The 25,532-nt window shown below is 35.3% G+C and overlaps 1 protein-coding gene across 1 annotated transcript in view; it reads right to left on the bottom strand.

Moving 5' to 3' along the window:
* IFIH1 (interferon induced with helicase C domain 1) overlaps nt 1–25,532 on the bottom strand; it is a 57,116-nt gene that overhangs the window by 13,262 nt on the left and 18,322 nt on the right. Inside the window, exons 4-8 of the mRNA XM_077883019.1 lie at nt 15,915–16,019; nt 10,128–10,348; nt 3,866–4,076; nt 2,232–2,449; nt 949–1,065 (exon numbers count right to left, since the gene is read on the bottom strand). Coding sequence (XP_077739145.1) covers nt 949–1,065; nt 2,232–2,449; nt 3,866–4,076; nt 10,128–10,348; nt 15,915–16,019 — 872 coding nt within the window. The remainder of the gene's footprint in view (nt 1–948; nt 1,066–2,231; nt 2,450–3,865; nt 4,077–10,127; nt 10,349–15,914; nt 16,020–25,532) is intronic.

Here is a 25,532-nt window from a genome sequence, read left to right as displayed (position 1 = left end):
AAGTTAAAAGGTAAGATGGCAACTTCTTTTAAAAATATATCCCGAGGATTCTGTGGAAGTTTTAAAAATGATTATGAGTAGAAACATACCTTTAAATTTATTAAGTAAAACTAAATAACAAAAAATGAAGGATAATAAAGTATATTCAAATGTTCTAGTTCAGCTGGAATAGATAGGAGTCATCTTCAGAACTTCAAAAAAATTAATCTATGGAGTTGGTCACTAACACTGGTTTAATGCCTACTACATTTCAAATACAATATTGTCTATTATACATATTTCATGTCACTTAATCCTAACATCCTTTGAGATAGATTTTTAATGATTACCTTTGTTATCAAGTACATAGAACTAAAATTTATCATGCTTTTTTATATTTTACAAAAGAAAGTACTGCCATAACACACTGGTCATAATGTCCAAACTAACTCAGTTGGTTTTTATAATCAGTGAAAATACTCCTTGCAAAAGCACCATTAAAGTAAATATTTTATTTCTTTACTGTGTCAGTGTTCTTTTAAGAAAGTAAATATGCAAATTATTAGGATTTCCATTATCATTACCAACTGTAATCTGGTAGCAACAAAATGGTTCTGTGAAATGTCAAAAAAAAAATAAAAAATGCCTGAAATTCACCAAGAAAGTAAAAAGAATAAAATAAACTACAGTAATCCCTTTAGTTTAGCAATATAACTCTCTCCACCCTTACCCCCATGGCCCACATGTAGTCAAGCCACTTTTCATATAAACCGGAAAACTAAAAGAAGCTTGAAAGGGAGAATTCACAGCAGTGTTTTGTTGCTTAATAGTAATAATAAAGAATAAAACTGTAACTTATTTTGCTAAAAATTTAAGATAATATTCTTCAGATGGTATAAAGTAATCTTTGCATTTTTCAGTTGAGTATGGTATTCTCAATCTAATAAACATAAAATTTTAAGCACATACTTCTCTGGTGTCATCTGCGATTGCAAACTTTTTACATGGCTCTTTCATTTGGCCTTTGAGTTGATTGATATTTTCTTTCACAGTTATAATGGTACATGCATCGAGATTGGCACATATCTGAAAAAGAGATTTTTTTTAATATTCAAATATTTACTTTTCCTTTTCAATTGATTCAATGGAGAAACATTTTCATGTAATAAATAGGGACCTTGACTAACTAAATACAGCATTTTAATATCGCTTTACTGTGGATCTGCTAAACCAACACATCTATCTCGATGGACTCAAAAGAAGCTTCTAAGTTTTGTCGGTGTATAATTCCAGAAAAAGAAGTGTATTTATTTTCATTTCTTAAATTCCATTTGCCAGGTGGAAAAACTGACATGGAAACAGTGTAGCAAATTACAGAGACCAGTAGAGAATGGTTATGAGATAACCATATTACATAAGACATTTTAAAGGTCAGCTTGACATCCTTGGATCAGATTACCACCCTCTTCTACACATAACGAGGACAATGTAAAGCTAGGAGCAGCCAAAGCCAGGATGTGCCTGGATCTAAACTGATGTTAGTCCTTAATCCCATAATAAGTTCCCAAATATCTTGGAACAAATAATTGTGCCTATGTCTGTTCTACATGAATTTCACTGAATTCAACTTAAAGTAAGGGACTCATAATATAAACGCAATTGCCTTTGTGCTAACACACTTCTTGGGTTACTCTGAATTGACATAACACTCGAAATCAACAATAGTACTTCATGTGGTGTTATCATTTGGGGTCAGCTGACAACCTCGACTAAAGATTCTCATATCTCCGTTTTGTCATTTAATTTGAATTACCCAGAATCTGAGAATCACACAGAACAAAAAAGGCACAGAAGAAAATATGCAATTTTGAAACTAATGCAGTATTTTGAATATTAGAAATTTTCATAGTTTGTGCACTTTTCTGTATCAGATGGATCATCAAGTTTAACAACATGAGTAGATATTTAAAATAAGGTATTTCATTTGTCCCAATTTTTCATTGATTATATCTACACTCCAATAATTTTTGTGATATTTTTCTGTGCCATATTACTGTTTTGTAGAAGATTGAATATATTTACTTTAACTAAAACATATTGATTTCCCTTAACTAATGATCACAGAATACCTTCTTTCTCAATGGCACTTGGACTTAATCCTACTCAAAAAGCCCAAAAAGCCGTGGTATTTGCTTTAGGGTTCGTTATTGTTGTTGTTGCTATCATCGCTACATATAAAGTCAATGGCTTACTTTTAAAATGTGTTGCTGGGCTTCAGCTTGCCTTTTGGCTCCTCGAACACCTGGTGAAGCTGTTAGTCCTAGTATCTGAGGTAGAGGAATCACTGGCTTGTATTCTTTCTTGAGTTTATTATTTTTCAACTTCTGTTTCAAGTAACGTCTCATGATGTTATTATAGACTGCTTCTTTGTTGGTGTGATGACATTCGTCAATGATGATGAGGGTAAAGTCTTAAAAGAAAATCCAAGTAGTTCATTTATCCATATCAGCAAGGTAGAGTGAAAAGAAGTACCTTAAAGCTAGTAAACTGGGCTGCTATGGGACATCCTTTAGTAGCTAGTAAACTGAGCTGCTCATCCTTTCTTGAGCAGAATATGGCACAGACCTCTTACTTCTTAAGTGGACAATGTCTATGCTAGTCATCTGTAAATCCAGAGGCCCATGCATATTAATTATGGAACTATTCTTGTTAGATATTATCACTCTTGAAGAGATTAGTTTTGGAAAATTTAAAAAGGTAATAAGTTTTATGAGATAGAATTCAATCCCTGCTTTGTTCCCCCCAAATTAATCAGGATTACACTTTTGTTCTTTAATAAAACATTCAATTTTAAGTTGATGAGGGTTTTTTTTTATGTCAGATAAAAACCATTCCATTTAAACAGAGATCACTTTGCTTTGTTTTAACATTGCATTTAATTATTAGAAGTATTATAATGACTATATTCCTTTCCCTTTCTCTCACTTTTTCTTCCCTCCCCCCACAAAATAGAAAAGATTATATTTCATTCTAAGGAAATGATGGCATATCTAACAGTATCCGTTAGCATATGAAAATAACTTGGGATCCCCGGGTGGCGCAGCGGTTTGGTGCCTGCCTTTGGCCCAGGGCGCGATCCTGGAGGCCCGGGATCGAATCCCACGTCAGGCTCCCGGTGCATGAAGCCTGCTTCTCCCTCTGCCTATGTCTCTGCCTCTCTCTCTCTCTCTGTATGACTATCATAAATAAATTAAAAAAAAATGTTTTAAAAAAAAGAAAATAACTTGTTGGTATCTAGAAATAAAGAGTAATAAAAAGTCCAGTGGGTGCTTGATTTAATAATGTATTCTTATGTAAATAAAGTGATCTAATTAAAAATGTATCTCATTTTTGTGTATCTCCAGGAAAGTAAACAGTTTTAAGGAAAACTTAAACAATGAAAGATGATCTATGGGTGGCTCAGCAGTTGGGCACCTGCTTTCGGCTCAGGGCATGATCCCGGCGTCCAGGATTGAGTCCCACATCAGGCTTCCTCCCGCATGGAGCCTGCTTCTCCCTCTGCCTGTGTCTCTGTCTCTCATGAATAAATAAATACAATCTTAAAAAAAAAAGATGTTCCTATGAGAAATCATCTTTTTATTTTTGTTTATTTATTTTTTAAATTAGGCTCCACACTGCATAAAGCCCAACATGGGCTTGAACTCATGACCTTGAGACAAAGGGCTGAGCCTAGATCAAGAGTCGGACACTTAACCAACTAAACCACCCAGGCACCTGTAAATCAGAGATAATATTTTTAAATCAACATTTTGAAAATATTTATCTACTACAGCCTCTGTTACTATCATCAATATTACTAATTCTTCTTTTTCCAACTTCAACCAACCTGAAAATTGGACACCATCATCTTCTCCTTTTTCTGAGTTTAAAAGGGAGTTTTCAAGGATTTGAGCTGTACTGATGATAACATCATAGGTTTTGACAATTTCTGGAAATGATATTTTCAATTGGGTATCACCACTTAATCCAATAGTATGATACCATTTCTTCAAAAATGGTTCAAACTCTTCACGGAAAAGCTGTTCAACTAGTGGTACCTTTAAAAATGCCAAAATTAAAGGGAGAGAGGGCATGGTCAGAGAAAAAAAGAGTACCAATTAAAGGCCTAGTATGTGCCAAGCATTATCAGAAGTGTTTACATTATCAGTTAACTAAGCATAACAAACTATCAATCATTACATTCATTAATTTATCAATAAGCATTTATTGAATGCCTGTTAGGTGTAAACATCATATCTGAAACATAAAGATGTTTTAAGACATAGCTGACAACTTTGAGGAACTAGGTCTAGGTGAGCACATAGGGTAAGAGTAACCAACAAAAACCCACAAATTATTAAAACGCATGTGATAATTCTCCCACAGAAATACAAAGTGACCGCAAGGAGGCAGAAGTAACTGAGTACTCCAAAGATGAGTTTAGATAGAATTTTAATCTAGTAAGCCATGGGTCAGTGACAAGATAAATTAAAACCAAACCTGGGTAAGAGATAAATTCTGAATTAATAGGTCAGGGCCAGGCTATAAAGGGCTGTGAATACCATGCAGAATATTTTAAATTTAGTATTATAGTTCATAGGACCCTTGTGAGTTGTGTTTAGTGTTGATTTTTTCCTGTAGTTTGTTTTGAAAAGGGGCCAGAGGCAACATGCCTAAAAAACTGAAGGTAACAGAGAACTAAAAGTGAGGAGGTAAGATACTGCTGAAGAGAGCAGATGTGAGATGAAGGGATAGACCATTAAAATAGCTTTGATAGCTAACAAAGAACAAAAGGGCAGGTTGGCAAAATAAGTGGAAATCTTTCAGGGATGACTGGCATTATGTTGTCGGAGTATGTTGGCATTGAAGTTACTCAACGTGACGGCGATTCACAATATCTTTGCATTCACTGGCCAGTCAAAATATAGGTCTTCATAAAGATCCTGACCTGCAAGACCATCACCCTGAAGATGGAACCCAGCGAGAATGTGAAGGCCAAGACCCAAGATAAAGAAGGCATGCCCCCTGGCCAGCAGAGGTGCATCTTTGCAGGCAAGCAGTTGGAAGATGGCCACATTCTTTCTGGTTACAACATCCAGAAAGTGCCAGCCCTATACTTGGTCCTCTGTCTGAGGGATGGCTATTAATTCTTCAGTCTTGCATTCACACTCCCCAGTGATGGCATTACTCTGCATAATGGGCATTTACCCCAAATTAAGTTTAAAAATTACCAGTTTCAGTAAAAGCTCAACCTGTTGAAATTTTAACAAAGGTCTTGTTGCATGGAAGTAAAATAAAATCCTTTTAGCTGGATCTCTGTATGTCATAGTATCTGCAGAAGGTGGTTGAGTTGACACCTCAATGCTACACATTACTAGTCATATAGAATACCACCCAGATCAGGGAAAGGAATAACCAGGATATCTTGAAGGTTATATCCTAGGAGAGTTTTTACCATGGAAGCCTAGGGATATACAGTGTGGCAAGAAGAGAGTTGGCAGAAAGAGTTTCAAGGAAAAAGCATCAAAGAGTAAGCATTATACTCATAATATAATTACCAGATAATATGATCAGTGGTTATCTTTCCACTGGTCTGCAGAACATGTGTTATTCGTCTTTTTCCTTGAGGCGAGCTCCATTATGTGTAAAATGAGGGCTGGCTGATACCTCTGGCTGAGAACAGTGTACAGTGAACTTTGTATCACTGTTTAATATAAATAATGAAGTTATCGAAGGGTGAGTGTGGAAAGAGAAGGAGTAAAATAGAATCTAGTCATTTCAAGAAAATAGTGAGGACCTAAAACTAATAACCAACTTTGGTAAGTGGGAGAAAATAACACAAGGTGAGAAAAATAAGAAGAGAGACTTTCTGTTAGTGTTTTGGGGTTTTTGTTTTTTGTTTTTGTTTGTTTTTTGTCAAAGTCAAGTCTTTGGTCCATCTGCACAAAATCATTTGAGATATTTGGAAAATACAAACTCCTGGGCCTCATCAAAAGGCCACTGAATCTAGTGATATCTCTAGGGACACAACTTTGTAGTTGTGTAGGGACACAACTTGCACTTATATGAAAGCTCTCACGTGACAATAAATCTTTAAAATGTGAGAACCGCAGCTCTTCTTTCTCTTACACAAAGTCATTGCTGACACATCTTTCTAGAACTATTCTTTTTCTTCTACTTACATGAGACAGAGGAAAAAATCTGAGAAGGGAGTAAGAAAGACTCTGAAGAAGAGAATGAAAATTAAGCTTAGTGGAAAGAGCAAGATCCAGAGGAGAGAAAGTTAGCCCTAAAAACTACTCCAGCCACTTGGTTATTATGTGTCCTTGGACAAGTTACTGAATCATCTCAATCATTTCAATTTCCACATCAAAAAATGAGAATGTTAACAATCAATGTTAAACTACTGATAACACTGTTGTGAAAATTAAATAAATATAAGCTGTCATTTTTCTGGTCCTCAGAAACTTTCCTGATATTTTTCTGATTCTTTTATTCCAGTACAGGGGGAAAAAAAAGGCCAGTTGGCTTCAGAAGATAAGGGTTCAAGTTTCAGCTCAGCTGCTTATTGGAAGGATGAGCCCTGACAGATCAAATAAAGCCTCAGAGCCCCAATTTTCTGATGAGTAAAATGACAATAATTATGGTTACCTCATCGAGTAGCTGTGTAGATTTAGTGAGATACAATAAAAATAATTAATACTGTATCATGAACTATAATGCAATATTAATAATTATATGATTAATATACATCTCTCATTTCTTAGATTGTAGATTCCTGATAATAGGATCTGTCTTTGATTTGTCTTTAAATACCCTCATGCTGTTGAATGATTTAAGAATCTCTATACCATGGGGTGACATAGCAACCTGGGGTTCAGCCCATAAAGGATAAGTCAAGACCTTCCAAAGAAGCAGCATCTTCTGGCCTACAGAACAAAAATAAGTTTTCACAGGAGGTAGCAGGTGTTGGAAATCCTGATACTCACTCTGGGTGGCGTTGACTTCCTACTGAAGGACACAGAGAAAGCCAGATGCAAGTCTGACATGGCTAATTGGGAGGTGTGTGGTCCTCTTGGAGCCTTTTCCTGAGATGTGACAGAGTGCCTGCCAAGACTAATCAAACCCAACTGCTACCCACTTCTGCTGAATCATATGGGGCTGCATTATAGCATCTGAAGGAACCTGGGATTTATCTCTCGTGATGTTGAAGCCCTAGATAGGAAATAGAAAGTCTGGGAACACAGGTGGTGTTTTCATTTCTCCCTGCATTTGAAGGCGATAACTTTGGAAAGCATGGAGGCAGGGAGATGAAAGTAAATGATGTTAGAGGGGACAGGATTTCTCTTTTTGAGATCAAGGGTTACGATGCCATCTATTAGGCCAAATATAAACCTAAGGTTATGTGACATAGAGGACCAGAGATTTCCTGACTCAGTCGAAGAGAACTGAAGCTCAAGTTACTTTAAAATGGAAAAAAATGGGATGATAAAGTAAACAATTGTGACATATATGGAAGAACTAGTGGAGGGATTTCTAGTGATTCTTAGGGAAAAATACCAGAGAAGCAGATGATGAATTAGACTTACGTCTTTAACTGTCTCCATAACAGTGCAGTGAAAATGAATAATTAATGAGGATAATTTAACATTTAAACATGGCTGCAAATGTGGATTTGCAAGAATCACCTCAATCCAACGAGATGAAAAATTCATGATGAGCATACAACATCGAGAGGAGGAATCATTATAAGAACAAGGTGCGTTAGATGCATACAAAAACCTGAGGCCTGCGAGGATCAATCAACATGCATAAGATGAAGAAATGAATATAAGTATTCGCATTTAGGCTCAAAAATTAACTGCACAAAAATAAGTTAAAAGAATTCTAGTTTAACAGATTTTCAGACAAAAAAGAAACTGAGGCTTTTAGTTTACAGCAAACTCCAGATGAATCTCTGGGTGCCAGCACCAGTGATAAATGCAAACCAGGTTGTGGGCTTAGAGTCACATCTCATCTCTCTTACAGTCTGCACTAATAACACCATATCTATAGTATTTTGCCCAACTCTGGACGCTGTACTTGAAGAAGGTCCTAAATAAATGAATCAAAAATTATGGGCACTCAGGATGATAAAAAATCTGGAAACCATGCTATATGAAAATTAGTTAAAGGAACTGGAATACTTATCCCAGGGAACAAAAGAGAAAAATGACTTAGTAGCCATATTGCTGTCTTCTCAATGTGAAGGGCAGTCACGAGGCAGGAGAATTCATACTTACTTTTTATAATCACACTGGAAAGAACTCTAACCAATGAGTGTGGATCCCAGAGAAACAGATTTTGTTAGGGCTTTTCCATCAGTGCCAGCTATTCAAAGAATGGATCAAGCTATCTTATTAAAAGCGGGACTTCCTGGGTATTCCAGCTTACTCAGCAGGGGTGAGAGAACCACACTGCGATGGATGAGAGCTGGATCCTGAAGTCCTCTTTCAGCTCTAAGAGTTTATGACCCTGGGGTCTGATAAGAGAAGGCAAGGAAGCAGATGAATCAAAAATATCTCCTAGGTGTTGAGGCTTCATGCTTTGGAGGAGGTGGTATAAGTAACAAAGAGATAGTTGAGGAGGGAAGGAGACCCTCAGGGAGGCAAATACAGTTTGAAGAAACTGCAGAATATTCAAATGGTTTCAGGAACTCCAGTTGAAGTACCTTCAAATCCAGTTAACTTTGTTCTTTTCTCTAAACCTGGCACTTAAGACCCTGTTTACTGGTTAAGGAGTTCCATTTAATCAGTCATGGAGGTGAGGAAGGAGGAGTGGGGGAAAGAACTAAAACTTACTGAGTCATTCGCAGGCTTAAGATAGACTAAATTTCAGAGCAACTATACTGGGTAGTATTATCTTGTTCATTTTACAGATGAGGAAACTAAAGTAAGGAGAAGTTAGGAATTTGTCCAAGGTCAAACTACTGGTGGGTAGAATTTGTATTCAGAGCTAGATTCCTTTTATTCCAAAAGATAATATCCTTAAGAAAGAGAATATGTGAAAGGATATTTCCAAATAAATTCTAATGTATCACTATTGTCACAAGAGAAATAAAACGGTTCTAATAGTAGGCATTCAAGTATAAAGAAGAGGTCTTTCGACTTAGCAGATACATTCAAAATGCATTTGGAACTACATGATAGAAATTATTCAGATCATATATTCTGAGCATGTTTCTTTGGTACTGAACGGCAGGTTGCAACTAAACCCTTTGGCATAATAGAAATCCAAGAATACAGAAAAGCTGTATAGCCCATTACTATATTTTTGGTAAAGGAAATGAGGAAAGTCTAGTTACTCTAAGTAATAGAAAAAAGACTATGTCTGACCATGCCAATGTATACTCAATTTTACTCCACAAAAGTAAAGATTAACCTGCCCAACATACAGATTTACAAGTTAATAAACTCATTTATCTGAATAAAGCTCAAATAACTAGATTTTATTTTACTGTGGAGATGACTTATACCTATTTATGAGGATCGGTCTTTAGATGTCCCAAAATATAAATTATTAGAGGAAAACTTCAGTTGCATTTCGGGTAACATCTATATAATAACTCTTAAAAGTTATCTATTTTCCTTTTTAACTTGATTTAGACCAGCCAAATATTCACTTAATTTTCTCTTTGTCTTCAAGCAAATGATATATATTCTGGTAAGAAGGACTTATGACCTTTGACTAAGGGTCAACAGCTAAAGAGATTCCAAAAGACAGTATCTGATCCTAGATTGCAGTACTATTTTGAAGTCATTCATGTCCATGTACATGATAATTTAAATTAGTGCCAGTTAACCTTAAAGAATATCTGGGTAAATGTATTTACACATAAATAACAGCTATTTGATTTATGCTCTGGTATTATGAAAAAATATTTTAAAAGGTAATAACTTAGATATTACATAAACCTGCAAAAACAGCAAAGATTTAAAATAAAATAAGTTACTTATTTTGATATTACTCTTAATTACATTAAATCTGTATTGTTATGTATGTAATTTTACAAATGCTTCAGAAAAATAAAGTAAAAATAAACACTGTTGTATTATGTGCTATTTGAATACCTTATTGACAAGGACTATGACTTTTCCAGGTTCAGATGCTTTTTTCTTCTTGTCCAAGTGATCCTTGGCAATGTAAACAGCCACTCTGGTTTTCCCACTCCCTGTAGGGAGGCATATAATGATATTTTTCCCCTCCAAGGCTGGTTGGGCGACTTCCATTTGGTAAGGCCTGAGATGAAGTTCTGGCTCAGGGGATGCTCTTTCTGCCACATTCTCTTCATCTGAAGGAAATTAAAAGGTAGAAAAATAAGGGAATGGGCAATAAAATAACTAAGGCTAGGAAATCCAAAACTGAATATAGGCTTCTCACAGTTTAAATTCCTTTTCATGTGTGGTTCAAACCAATCCATTTTTCTAGTTTCTGTACCAAATGGGCATCAGCTCTAGGCTGGCATTTGCAGGATACGACCCAGGCACTCCATCATGAAGGTGGCCTGGGGATGGAGGTGCAGAGGGAGTGAATTAACAGGATGGAGGACAGGAAGGGGAGGCAACATGGGAGAGTCCTTTCACAGTGTGGGCAAAGCCAGGGGAAATTGCAAAAAGGGCTGTGGTACAGAATTGACAGTAATGATTCCTAATGCATCAGACTTTCTAGTTCTTTGTTGAGCCCTTATGCCCTACTTGTGTCTTATCACCTACAATTCAAGGGGAACTGGGAAAGCAGGAGCCATAGTTCCGTACCACCTCCTCCCTTCTTTTTATTGCAGAGAAGATATTATAGCTGATGGAGCTTTCCCTCATTAGAAAAACTTTGACAATAAAGTATCCAAAAGCCAGCCTGTCTATCTATCTATCTATCTATCTATCTATCTATCTATCTATCTATCATCTATCTATCTATCTCAAATATCTAAAATGGCAAAAACAATCCTATTTTTGCCATGTGAGGTAGCTGCTTTAAACAGAAGCCATATTTAGGGAGAAGGAGAAAATCTTCCATGCAAACTTTTAACTGATAGGTTTTCATTAAAAGATGAAAAGCAATTTTGTTGGCTTAAATTGAATTGTGACTAATTCTGGCATTTAGTTTTGAATTGTGATCTTTACCATTTTCTTATATGTATTCTCCATGCATCCATATTTTCCTGAAACTCAAAATGTGATATATTAAAAATCTTTCCAATTAACATAGATTCTTGAAGTTAAAATTCTCATAAAGTACTAACATACCCTAATTTTTTAAACTATAGAATAAAATTGTTAAAACATATCTCGGTTTAAATGTATTTTGTTTAAAAGTGATCATATTTATGTATAGGGAAAGAGATCATATTTTCCAAGGGGAAAAAAGGTCTAAAAATGTATACTCTATCATGTGGAATGCAGTAAAATAAATATTATATCAATTTAAAACCCATCTTTTGCTTTATGCAATCGTAAGAAAAAATGAAATGACAGCACTTAGTACTTCATTACACATGAAGTATTCCTTCTCTTATCAATGATTGCAATAAAACTAAACTAATATAATCCCATTAACTTCACAAAAGTTGCTGATGATTCCATTTCAGCAACTGGGTGATTCTATTTAAATGGGTTTTAGCTTATTGCGATAGTACTATCTGCACAGGTAGGAAAATTCACACCAAATATCACTTAGTAAGAGTCAGTCATCTACTAACCTGGCAGGAAATTTGCCTTCTGTATGGATGAGTAAACAAAGCAATACATTTAAGTTATCATTGGATCATCTGCTGATTCATTTAATATGATTTTCAGGAAAAACCCATTTAAGATCACCAACATTTAAAGATACACATTTATAAGTTTGCTTTCCATGCTTGATTTGAACTCTACAGCAATTGTAATAATTCATCTTCTATTATATTTATGCAAGGTTCAAATTTATTTAAGAATATCTTTACTTCTCTGCTATGTGGCTCTTATAATTTAAAAAATCCTAATATTCTACCTATATTATGAGAATTGATTACCCAACTTTTCCAAAAGAGCAAGAATATTTGCAATAAAGATATACTTTAAGTTGTGTTTAGCATCAAGATTCAGAAATTTACTTTTGCTAAGTTGATATTTAATTTAGGAAAGTCCTTAAAAGAGATTAGCAAATTATTCCCTTTAATTTCACTCTAGGTATATTTTTGCACGGATTTTAAAAAATAACAAAATTTGGCTTCCCTTGAAATAGTTACAAGTACCCCTTTAAATAATCAGTTTCCCTTTTGTTTTTCATGTTTACTACTGTATCCTTGGGTAACACAAATTAAAAAGAGAAACTTAGAGCAATTTTCTGTCTCTTTCCCAAGTAATCTAAAACTAAGTCAAATGAGTAAAACACTCATGCATTCTACATATTGCACTAATAGATATGAGTTAAGATGTTAAAAGGGCTATCATGTTCAAAATTTGATTCTAGAACCAAACTTATTTGTTTCACTGCCACCTAACTCATCATGTACTTCTAGTTCATTCTGCCCCAAATATTTATGGGGTACTTCTTTTTTTGTGTGTGTATTTTTTTATTAGAGTTCAATTTGTCGGCATATAGTATAACACCCAATGCTCATCCCCTTAGTGCCCATCACCCAGACACCCTGTCCCCCCGCCCACCTTCCCTTCCACCACCCCTTGTTCGTTTCCCAGAGTTAGGAGTCTCTCATGGTTTGACTCCTCTCTGATATTTCCCACTCATTTTCTCTCCTTTCTACAGAGTACTTCTTATATGCCATGTAGTCCCAGGCATATAGCCCTTGTCTTCAGGGACTTCAGAGCCTAAAATACTATACTGCTGCCACTAAAAAATATCTGGCTATTAGACAGGTAGCTCAATTAGCATCCATACTTTTGAGTCAAGTCCGGGAAACTTGATAGGTAGCCCCAAGTTTGAAAGACAAGCACAGAGTGAAAATGGGAAAAAAAATTAGAGTTGGATTCATTGTGAGAACAGCATCCAAAGAAGAGCTGGGTGAGTGCTAAATATTCAGCCTGATTCTTGCCTTATCACATCCTCTGACACAGGGATGGAAGAATTTATCCACATAAGCAATGAAAAGAGAATTTTCTCTTCTCTGTCACCAGAAGGAGAGAACTGGGCTGGTGTCAATGAGCTAGGAGCCAATTTCCTTTATAAAAGAAATGTTTGGGTTTTTGTTTGTTTGTTTTTTGTTTCTCTTTGGCTTGCTTTGAAAAGCAAAATCAATTACATGCAATAATGAATGTGGTATTTAAAATATGCACAAGCTTCGAATAACGTTGTGCCCTTCCCCTATAACAAATATTGGTTGAAGACCTTGAAATTATACGATACCATATAAATGGTCAAAAAATAAAATCAAATAGGACTTAAATAATAACATTTTATTGGAACTACACCATGTGGCACATTTCATTCTCACATTGATTTTGACAGCTGAGTTATTCTTGGAGAGAAAAGGTCTGTCACTGCATGTGTTTGAAATCGACAAAGTATTCCTTTACCTATAGTATGTAACTACAGAAAAACACGCCATTCCAGCTGGACAAATATTAATAGGTATTACCTCAAAATAGTAAGGAAACACTTTCTACATATCAGGCCAATGTGTATTGCCAAAAATATTGCCACTTTGTGAGATGCGGTATATCTCTATAAAAATGAGAGACAGAAAAACAAAAAAGCCTTCCACAGCATAATTAGAATATTTAAACTTTAAAAGCATCATTAATCATGTTTTACTATGATGTAATACTTCCACGAAGGGACATAATGTTATAGTATTGGGTCACATTCATGATCCTTATGTCCCATTATATAATTGGTGAAGGTGGAAAGGACATATGGGATAGAATCCCTTTTTGTCAACCTCAAAGTTTAAGATATTATCCCAAACACTGTAATGTTTTTCAGAAATTCAATATATGTTCACCAATTTGCAATTTATCTAATCCTTTTTTTTTTGCATTGATTTCTACTTCGGTCTATATCATGCACCTGAGGGAAAGGAATTTCATAATTTTATAAATTCAGAATTTTACTACACACTGTGCAAAGTAATTCTCTGTTTCTAAGCACTGACCTCATCTAGACCATCAATGGGTGCCCTCTGAAAATGTGTTTGCCTTCAAATATATTTGCCTTTGAAAATGTATTTGCTTTTTAAAAGTAGGTTGCGTTCAGATTTATCACGTCTTTCATGCCACATTGAGGACTGAAAATCAGCAAATAGTTACATTTGCTAGCAGCTCTAAATAGACAAAATGCCCAGTACATAGAGCATGCCCATTAAATATTTATTGAAGGAATGAATATTGTTGAAAAGCCCTTACTAGACAAACAAAAATTAGGATGAGGTCCAGAAGCTTAAAACAACCATAAAGATGTTAAATATTAGCTAGAGCATAGTCTGAGTTCTAACATCAATAACATTTAATAGAAATGTTAATTATTAAATCTAACAACTGTATAACAAGTTTGGAAAAATCAAATATAAGCCACAGAAAAAAGCACAGGGCAATAAGTTAATAAACACTGAGTGCAGTGAACAGAAAATGAATTAACCTTTTAAAATCTTGGAAAGCTTTTAGGGCAGATGACCATTTTTATGTAAACGATGTTGTCCCTTTAGGATTCTCCTGACTAAATTTCTAGAAGTCTCCTGACAATGCGGGGGAATCTGAAGTTCACAATATTTTCCAAGTGTTTTCTACAACTCAATCACAGAACAAATGAGTAACAAGGTATTTTGTGTTTCCTAATTTGCCGGTTTCCTACTGATTCTTAGCTGGCCACGTTGCACAGCATTTTTTGTTCGTTTATAATCATTAATTTTAATCGTGAAATATTTCAAACACACAGAACAAATATAAGAAGGTGTATAACCGATATGCGAGGATCTATCAGCTCTTAGAAAATGTTAACATTCTAGTTCAGTAGCAATCACTGGAATTACACACTCAAACAACAGAAAGAGGCCATATGAAATCGACCATACTGACAGAATTTAGGCAATCCGGTAACAGGAAATATTGCTGAAGTGTGGGGTTGGGAGGAGGCCCTCTCATTTACTGCTGGTGTGCTATCCAACTAATAGAGCATTAGGGAAACACCTAATAAAGTTCTCATTTAGTGACAGAAATAATTTTGGAAGCTCTACTTTTATGCCAGAGATATTTAGACAATTGAATCTCTTTTAACTACATGTGTAATTTTTAGTTTTTCATTTTAAAAGGACTCTTGTTAACCGGGTGACGGGCAGTAAGGAGGGCATGTGATGGAATGAGCACCGGGTGTTATAGGCAACTCAATGAATCACTGAACTGTACCTATGCTATATGTCAATTAATTGAATTTAAATAAAAGGATATTTTAAAAAATAAATAAATAATAAAAGGACTCTTGTTACCTGCAGTTAATCTAGAGTCACAATTATCTTATTGATAGTATTAACTTTTTATTTAAAATGTATTTTAGTTTAAAAAAAATTAAAAAGTAGGGTTTGGGAACACATGTTCCAAACTGAATACATAATTTAAATGCAGTCAAATTAAGAAACAGATAGCATAAATAAAATAGATGACCTGATTCTATGGAATGTGGAATATGCATATTCTTATCTACACCAAAAAGATAAGTACTAGATCAAAAATTAGAGAGCTTGATTCTAAGACTTTTATAAGTTGTACTTTTAAAGAAAGTGAATGGCAAAGTTCCAAAACCACTTCAACTGTAGAAAAGAATTGCTTTAATTGCATAAATACATTAGGGAGGGTATGAACAGCCCCCATGCTTTCCACTATATGGCGTCTTATTTCACACTTTTTAAGGTTTACACAACAGTTAGGCAGTACCTGAATCACTTCCCATGGTGCCTGAATCACTGCCCATGTTGCTGTTATGTCCAAGACTTTCATCTAAGCAGCTGACACTTCCTTCTGCCAAACTTGTGTCTGATTCTGCAAAGGAAAACATTTTAAAATATTTTTAAAATATTTCTGAGAATAAACGTATTTTAACTGCACACCTCTACAGCACACAGTACATACAGTTCAATGCAAGTGGAAAAGGCACACCCAGACAATTGTGAATAAAAGGTAAGAGTTTCTGGCAAGCCACAATTAAAAACTCTACTATGGAAGAGCAGCTGGCGGGTAGTGAATCAAACATATACACCTACTTGAAGTATCGTACATCTGATATGAGAGCAAACACAAACTTGTAAACATTGATGACTTTGGTTGTCCCCCCACGTGGAGATTTTGTCCAAGAAAAGAAAATCTAGGCTTGATAATGGCACTGAAACAGAAAGTATTATATAGTAACCACTGAGTTATTTTAACAGAATATGGTAGGGAATTAATAAGGTTTAAAAAATTATTAAAGTACACAGTTCTATTGATTGGTTATGAAAATAACAGTTCAGTGATAAACATAACTTTAAAATCTCAAAGAAAAAAAAAAATAAAAAAATAAAAAAAATAAAATCTCAAAGAATGTGCTCAAAAAGAATCTCATTAAAGCCTGGCATTGCAGTTGTACTGGAAGCTTATATGAGGTTGGAAATAAACGTCTTCCTTTACTACAATTAAATTAAGCTTCCATCAAAAAGTTACGGTTAAGATGAATGGCAAGAGCGTTCCCTTAACTTGTGAATCCCGACGTTTGGTTTTCAGTACTCAGTATCAATGCCTTTTGAAAGTCCTTTTTCCCTCTAGGGAAGACTTCCCTCTTTACAATTTATTGCCAAGGACTTATGCAATCTTATCCACAAGGATCAGAACTATCGTGAAACTGGTAAACGTAAATGAAAGATGGCAACAAATGTCGGCTCTGGAATCAGGACTTGTGAAATTTGCTGTTGAGGTTGCTCTGAGCCTGGCTGGCCCTTATTTAAAATGGGGATAGTACAATTCACCTCCTAGAATTTGATAGCCATTAAATGATATTAGGTACAATAAGCTCTTAGCACTGTTGCTTAACTGCTGATGACTGGAAAATGAAATAAAAATTAGGTCGTTGGCATATTATGAGGGTAGGAGTTCCATTAAATAATGTTCTTCCTACAATTAATGACATTTCATAATGTTTATACTTGTTTCAGAATTCTCATTTCATGCTCAAGCTCCCAAACTCACTGAATAAATTACATGAAGGTAGCCTTGAGCTACTTAAAACTAATCTGAGTGTCACACATTTAGGGCTAGAAATAGAAATGGTTGAAAAATGCACATAGTATATTATCAATAAAACTTCTCTGGAAAAAGACAGTGTACAACTCCTCAAAACTACAAGTATCTTCTTTTTCCTTAACCACTTGTTTTTTTTAAGTGGGTTCCTTGAGGTGTAATTTACATACTGCAAAAATCACTCTTTTTAGGTTGTTCTCTTAGGTAGGTTTGGTTTGGTGAGTCTGACAAATATATGCAGTTTTGCAACCACCATCACAAACAAGATTTTCTTGTCACCTCGGAAGTCTGCTCAAGCTCCTTTGGTGTCATTTCTCTTCTGCTGTCCCCCAGGGGTCCCTGATTTGGTTTCTGTCCCTATGGTTTGGCCTTCTCCAGAATGTCTCATAAATGGATCCACACAGTTGTAGCCTCTGTTAGACTTCTTTAACATAGCATAAGATGTTCGAGATGCATCCACGTTGTTTATATCAGGAACATTCCTTTTTATTGCTGACTAGTACTCCGGGAGCATCTGCAACATCTGTGACATCTCCCTTCCAACTTGGATAAGCCTAGTCAGCGGGAAATATAACGTAATCATAGCCAATGCTGATCAAACATGTATGGATGGCATCTTTCTTAAAAGTTAAGAGAAAGCTGATAAGAAATTTGTAGAAAAATTCTCAATGGACATACATACTGTTTAAGTATATTAGCACAACATAAATATACTAATGTGAAAATACTGTGCCTACCAGTTGTCATAGATTAGCTTTCAAACTTAGATTTGAGGAATCCCTTATGATCACACGGGAAAACCTGTATATCTCACTGAGAGATTTTAAATATGGCACTTTGCAATTCCCAGAGGTATGCCTTGTTAGAAGCTTAGAGGCGAGTGTGGGATAGAACTGTCAAGTAGAAGAGCGTTTTGGGCAGATGTACTGATGAAAAGAGAATATGATTTATAAGGAAAAGGCAAGGTGTAAAATGAGATGGAGAAAATGTCATTGCAAGGATAATTCTAGATCTAGAAATATAGACTAAGACTCCTGAAGCAAAAAAAAAGTAAATTTTGACATGCGTTTCATTTGTTGTTTTAAATATGGTATTAGAACTGAAGATAATACTAAAAATACTAAAAAATACTGATAAGTATTATCTAAAATCCAACCCTGTATCTTTAAGTTTCCTACTATCCATAACACAAGTGGAAATTATACTTGATTTTCGTTGCATTTTCTAACCACTAGCAGTTAACCAACAATCTTAAAACTACTTTGTATATATGTAAAATCGAGGTTTTCTCCATGCTTTGTTTTAACATAGATAAGTTTAGGGGAGCTAATTTAGTGCAATGTGCATGATTAATTTATAAATAATAAAGAAAGTTGCTACCAAAAATAGGGTATTATTAATTAAGTTTATTATATGGATTATTTTGATCTTACAAACAAATCTGCAATGTGTCAGGAAGACACTGGGCTCAGTGCCTTCACAGATGTATATTACACTTTAAACCTCAACATCCTATGTGGTAGATACTCATTATCACCTCAGTTTTACAGTTGAAAAAACAAGGCCCAGAGAAGTTAAATGATTTATCCTGATCACACAGCTAGAATGGGGCCCAGCTAGGAGTCCTCATCTTCTGAATCCAAGCCTGGTATTCTGGTGCTTTTTATTTGATAAAAATCACGGCTGATGATTTGTGTGAAGCTTTATAAACAAGCAAACAATCCTATATCCAAGTGTTAAGTGAAATGAAAGTTGATTATTGTTGTCGTTGTTTAAAAGCATATAGTCATTTTCATGGTAATGTCAAATTCTCTATCAATCTTGAAACAGTTTATCTCCCAAGGGGGAAAAAAAAAAGTAGAGAGATTTTATTATTTTGCTAACATTTCTGATTTCGTCGATAGACTTTTGTTTACTTTACATTTAAACATCCACATTTATTTTGAAATTTACTTTTTTGCATGCAAATAAAAGAGGAGCTCTTCCATCCTTGTTAAACAAAATTAATTGGAATAATTCTGCTGGAGATAATTATGAAAATGAAAGTGAATATATAGAGGTCTATTTCTTTGTCATTTTGAGGATATATAAAATCTCCACTTTCTCAACACAAAAATAATTTTGTTTCCTAGGCAGCGAATTCTTATGCATTTCATATAATTTCTTTTATTTCATAGAAAGAGAAGTACTAAAGGAAATAACTTTAATAATAAAAGAAAATATATTGAATCTCCCATAACATTAAGAATGTCTTTCCCAGAGATTTTCTTCCTACATTCACTTAAAGAAACTATGTTTAAAAAAATCACACAAACACACATACACATGAAGTCAGATCAAGTGGTTCTATGATGCCAAAATTAATCCAAGCTATAAGTTTATAAGCCAAGAATTCCTGCAACTGATTTATATAGTATTATTTTGTTTCATTCCTTGTACTTTTTCACAGTATGTCAATCTGGACTTACATCCTGATGAACAAAGTCATGTCTATGATTTTAAAATAGATCAGATAAAATAGTCAATTGAACGCAGCGTGTTGCCATGAAAAGAACATTGTGCCATGGAGTCAAACAGATCGGTCTCCAGACCTGAGCTCAGCCACTGCTAACAAATGACTTAGCCTTTGTTTTCCTAAAATTTTTAAAATATAGACAGTAGTTTCTACTTTCTCATTTATTTTGAGAATGATTCCGTTAGATAGAGGAAATGAATCTTGAAGAGAAACAAATCTTAAATTCTCATGAAGTTGCTACTTAAATGGGCTTTGAATATTGGAGTTATATTATATAATAAGTTTAGTTAACTTTTATATAGGTGTCATTTCCTCTTGGGAAAATACCAAAGCTGGCTACAAAATAGATTAGAAAATGCTGGTAATTTCTGTTTAAAAAAAAAAAAAAAAAAAAAGCAGTTATTTATATCAAACTCTTTTGGAATGAAGGAAAACGATACTCATCCAATTAAAAGATAGGATTTTCTGTAATAATTTTGTAAACAGCACAAAAAAAGAACAGTTCTGCGTACAATGATAGTGTCTAAGACCAGTCCATTAGCCATGGGAAAAATGCCTCATTTTTCAATCACAACTTGAATCTTTCACTAATAAGACAGAAATATTAACAGAATCTGAGAAATTTCACATTTAACATCTTCTAGACTTTAAATACTTTAAAATATTTTTAAACCATTTAGAAACCAAAAATATTGAAGTTAAAAAAATTCAAATGAAAAAAAAAAAAAAACCAACCTCTTGGTGGAAGGCCTTTTTAGATCTATTTCAATGTAAAGTATGCCCTCTGCTGGAAAATGCTATTATAACAATTAGTTGGTAAATACATTGTTTATTCAACCTAAGGGTTAAGCCTCATTAGGTCAGATTACAAATTGGTTCTTCCTTCTATTCCTGCCAGGTAATGTCCCTCCTATTTTCAGCCTAGATATATTTCTCACTCCACAGAATATTTCTTCTTTTTCACCCTTTGCCTCAGGCTGTCATACATTCTCTTTGCGGAAAAGTGGTTTTGCATTAGAGCAGGAAGCAGCGCAAGTGGCCAGGGCCCCTGAGGACGTTGAGAAAGAAGGACACCAGCAGATCCCATTCACCAGAGACATAGTGCTTCCAAGGTCTGCCAATGGTCTAATTTCACTTGTCACGGTACTTGCATGTTTTTTCTAGTTCTGACCTTGTAATGCATTTTAGCTTCGCATATTTAGCGATTCCCTTTGCCTGGTTTCATAATCCCCACAGTCTGGAATGTAGACAACTATCCCTGAAGAGTCAAACATGTGTGCACGTATGGGCACACCCACAAAGACTTCAGAGGCTTCCTAAGTGTGCTTACTTCCCTACTACTAATACTGTTTCTTCCTGTCTTTCTTTCTTTAGGTCCTATCTTTTTCAACAGCTCTTATTGATACTTGAAAATGAACAACACTTGAGTATTGTCCGTATGGAAAAAGCAGGCTTCTTGTGAGGAGTACATTTGGGACTAAGATGCATCTTGATCACCCTCTTTCTTTTCCCTTCCTCCTCTCCTGTCTCATTGAGATATACTAGCCAAGCTCTTCAAGACCACCAATAAAGTTATTCTGGAATCTTCTCCTACTGTGGGTTCCTTTGAATCTTTCTGTGCTTTTCTGTGGGCTCCTATAATTGGATCAGACACATTGCTAAGACCTCTTGTCTTTTTTTTTTTTTCTGAAATGCAAAGTATCCTAACACTCAAACACTCCTTTTCTTTTGAAATAACTTATCCTTAATCTTTTTTGAGAGGAAATAGATGACTTTTATTTTCAGCTCTATGTATATGGATTTGTGCGTGTGCGCGCGCGCACACACACACACACGCTCACATTTTGGTCTGTCAGATTCTGCTCTCTGTGCCAGGGAACATGTGTTCCCGCAGAATGGAGAGAAGCCACCTCCACCCACCTTGCATATTCTCTCCTGGATCCAAGCTTCTAGGAAATGAGTTCCCCAAAGAGAAAAAACTCTCCTAGAGCCACAGGCCCACATGGCTATCCATGGAGCTCCTTGCTCCTGTTTATAGAATTTATACTGCTGAAATGTTTCAGTCAGAATTAAATTTGAATTGTGTGTAAGTAATAGTGTTGGCTTACATTGTATCATGTATACCCTTTAGCCTTTGGACTTGGGTCTCCATATTTAAAAATAGTTATTAAAATACAGGGTTGTGGGGATAACCATGCCTACTAGAGTGTCCCATTCATTCACTGCCAGTCAGTAACAGAGGCAAAAAAGGCCCAGAGTAAATCAGTTATGAGTGAAAAGCCAGATGACCACATGGGAAGTAAGTCTTGGCAGTAACAAGGGTTAGTGACGGCAAGATAGAAGATGAATTGGAAACTTCTTTGCCTGGTAAGCACCCCGCAGGAAGAGCTATTCAAGTTAAGCAGGCTTAAAGCAAATGTGAGAAAAGTATGGGGAGAGATGCATCTAAGAGTGTCCTGGTAAATGCTCAATGGTGGGCTCTTTGAGGAAAAAAAATAATAAAACAAGACATGATTTAAAAGTGTCTGCTAATTTCCATGGTGTAAATATTCCCGCCAGGGTGGATTTCAAGCTACCAGCGTGATGTCACAGAGTGGAGCTGAGAAGAGATGTGTGCATTTGGCTCTGGCAAGCCAGTGGAAGCCAGTTCCAGCTCCCCACAGTATGCATTCCTCCTATGAAGGACTCTCCTACAGTCATTATCTGACATGATCGGATACGCATTGTGCTCGTATTTCATAATTGTCCAAACAATGAATGATAAACTTGGAAGAGTATTTTTTCCATAGGGAAATCATTTATAAAAACCACAGAAAAACCAATTAACTCTCATCGATCTGAGAAGTCTTATCTCCTACCACCTCCCTCCCCCAAATCAAACTATTCATCTACACACATTTTTTTTTGTATCATTTTGCTGTGTTTGCTACAGCTGGATTTTGATGTATTTATTATAGTTGGATTCATTTTGTAGAGACTTTATTTTTCAGAGCAGTTTCAAGTTCATAGCAAAACTGAGTATAAGTACGGAGACTTTCCATAAAAGGCCTGCTCCCACATATGCAGAGCCCCCCCTCATTAACACTCCCGCCCTAAACATATTTTGAATTTTCCTACACCTACTCACTTGCCTATACTGCCCATGTGGTCGAAAATGCTGCCTTGACACCACCGTGCACAGATCCAACACAGAACCGGATGAACGGATGTCTCGGATTCCTCCTGAGGGGAGGCTGTCTCTATGTCTTCCTTCCTTACCAAGTCTTCCCTCCTTATCTGTTAACACTTTCTCTTTCATTCTGGGTAGATGATTGGGTTAGAAACTCCTTGAGGGTAAGGGCAATACCCTGGTACTTGGTTCTCTCTATAATAAGACCTGCCCAACTCACTCTCTGGCTTCTAGTGCTCATTCACATGCCAAAATAGAGAAGGTAAGGCCTAGGCATCAAATCAAAATTAAAATTGTTGCCTTTGTTAAAAAAGGTGCTTAAAAAAAAAAAAAAAAAAGGCTTTAGGCTTGTAGCCATAAAAGGATGTCATGAAAATAAAGGCAGCATGTGTTAGCTGTATACCCAGGAGATTCTTTCTGTCAAAATACCTATGCCCTTAATCCTGAGAGATGAACAATAACCCTCACAGAACTATTAAGCAAGTGGAAGTCATATAACTAACCTAGATGGTAGGTTTCTTCGAATAAAATACAAACCTACATAAAACATCAGCCGACGCTGACTTCAGCATATCTTTCTTTCTCTTGTCATCTTTCTCTCTCTCTTTTTCTTTCTCAGATCAAATTAATATTTGCCTTTTGGATTGCCTCAGTAGCATTTCTAGTTCCCAATAATTAATGTAACTAAAATTAGCAAAATATAGAAGTAAAGGGAGTAAAGGACCTGAAAATCTAACTAATCCTGTAATAGTCTGGGTAATTCTGACATAACCTTATCGTATGCTGCTATATCAATTATCTTTCCCACGAAGGTCTCAAGTGCTATATGGTATTTTTTTTTTCTAGAGATTCTAAAAATCTCTAAATTTCTAGAGGCTGGTGCCATAAAACATTATTCTGGTCCTCAAGTGCAAGGATAAATTTTGTGGCATTTTTACAGAAATTAGTATAGACCAAATCTAAGATTGGACTTTGGTCTATAAAAAGGCAAAACAAAACAACAACAAAAAAAGTGCTATAACAGATTGGGCCAGGGAGAAGGAGGCTGTTTTATAAAGGTCAATTTTTAAACCCCTCCTACAGAACATGATCTATGCAAAATATATCCACAATATATTCCAAAGCATAATGTCACCGGATAAACCTAAGGAGTGGAACATATGGGGGAATATGAAAAAGAAGGTATTAAAGTCTGAAAACAAGCAGGTTGGTAAGCTCATTAGCTGGGGTGGAATTTTAAAATCTTCACGTGAACGAATATATAAATCAAAATATACACATGCATTCACAGTCATGCGCACTGTATATTCACACATGGCACACTCTACAGTTACATTAGAACCTTCCACCCTGAACAGTGAATTCCATTCTCTTTATAATGTAAAAGCGCCCTCTGCTGGCCAACCTGAGGTACTTGCATTTTCTAGTTTCATAACAGGAAGATACAGCAGAGAACGATAAAAGAAGTCTGGGAGATTTTATGCGAAACTCTGCATAAAAGTAAGTTCATTATAAATACAAATTTTACTTTGTTTGGATCTCATCTGATTTACTTTTATTACAAGACATTAATTCCTAAAATAGCCTACTGTCAAAGAACTACTTGTTCTGAGAAAGCAGTAATAGCAGATTACTAAATTAAAAATGATTGTACAATCAATTTTACTGTAAGCCTATAGAATTAAAATAATCCAGATAACTTTGTGATTAAAAGGTTTTCAACATAAGAAAATGAATGTGTCCCCCTGATGTCTTCTGGGGTGGTGTGGTATGGAGAAACAGCACAGACCAATGTTTTCTTGTTAAAGAGATGGCCAGTGACTTTAGAAAGCAGAATTACAACATGTAGCATTAAAATTCTACTAATAGTCTGAGAATTATTCAAATAGCCTATAGAAATTATTGTGTTAATTTGGAACAAGGCAAATTTTAAAAACTGGTGAATCTTCATTATTAACCACCTTTTAATGGGAAGTAGTTGAAGGAGGAAGGAAGAAAAATGCCAGTCCCCAATGGGAGGCATGACAAAATGACTCTCCAGAGCCACCTACTAGGGAATCCTGATCTATCACCCCGAGGGGGAAGGAGAAATGTGATTAAAATTGGTTTCAGAGTGGGCTACTGTTATTGTGGCAGTGTATCTTGCCCATCAGGTGTGTTGAGGAGTAAAAAGGGCTAAAAAAACAACATATAAGGAATCTTTCCATTGAAACTATAAATAATTACCATTTGTATGCACCACGACTATTATGCACTGAAAAAAATATTTTAGAAACTGGTTCAGAAATAAAAATTAGAGGAGTCAATTTAAAATTAGAAATAATTCGAGTCACATTTTTTTCTTTCTGCATATGAAAATTCATATTTATAGAACGTGTGCAGCTTAAGCAAGAAGTTTCTTTCAATGCTACTTTGGTAGCATTGACTATATTTGAGCTGTATATGAAATCTTCACTCTATATATTAGAATTCAAAATAAAGATTATACATTGTCAATACTGGCAAGACACACAAAACAAAATTATGCAAATGCATATTGCAGACTATGGGATGTTTTCCTCTTTATTTTGATTGTTAATTCTATGAAAGGATGCCAGCA

This window comes from Canis aureus, chromosome 34 (assembly GCF_053574225.1).
Source record: "Canis aureus isolate CA01 chromosome 34, VMU_Caureus_v.1.0, whole genome shotgun sequence".
Classification (NCBI taxonomy): domain Eukaryota; kingdom Metazoa; phylum Chordata; class Mammalia; order Carnivora; family Canidae; genus Canis; species Canis aureus.
The sequence above is the reverse complement of the archived record's forward strand: the minus strand, read 5'-3'. Positions and strand labels throughout refer to the sequence as shown.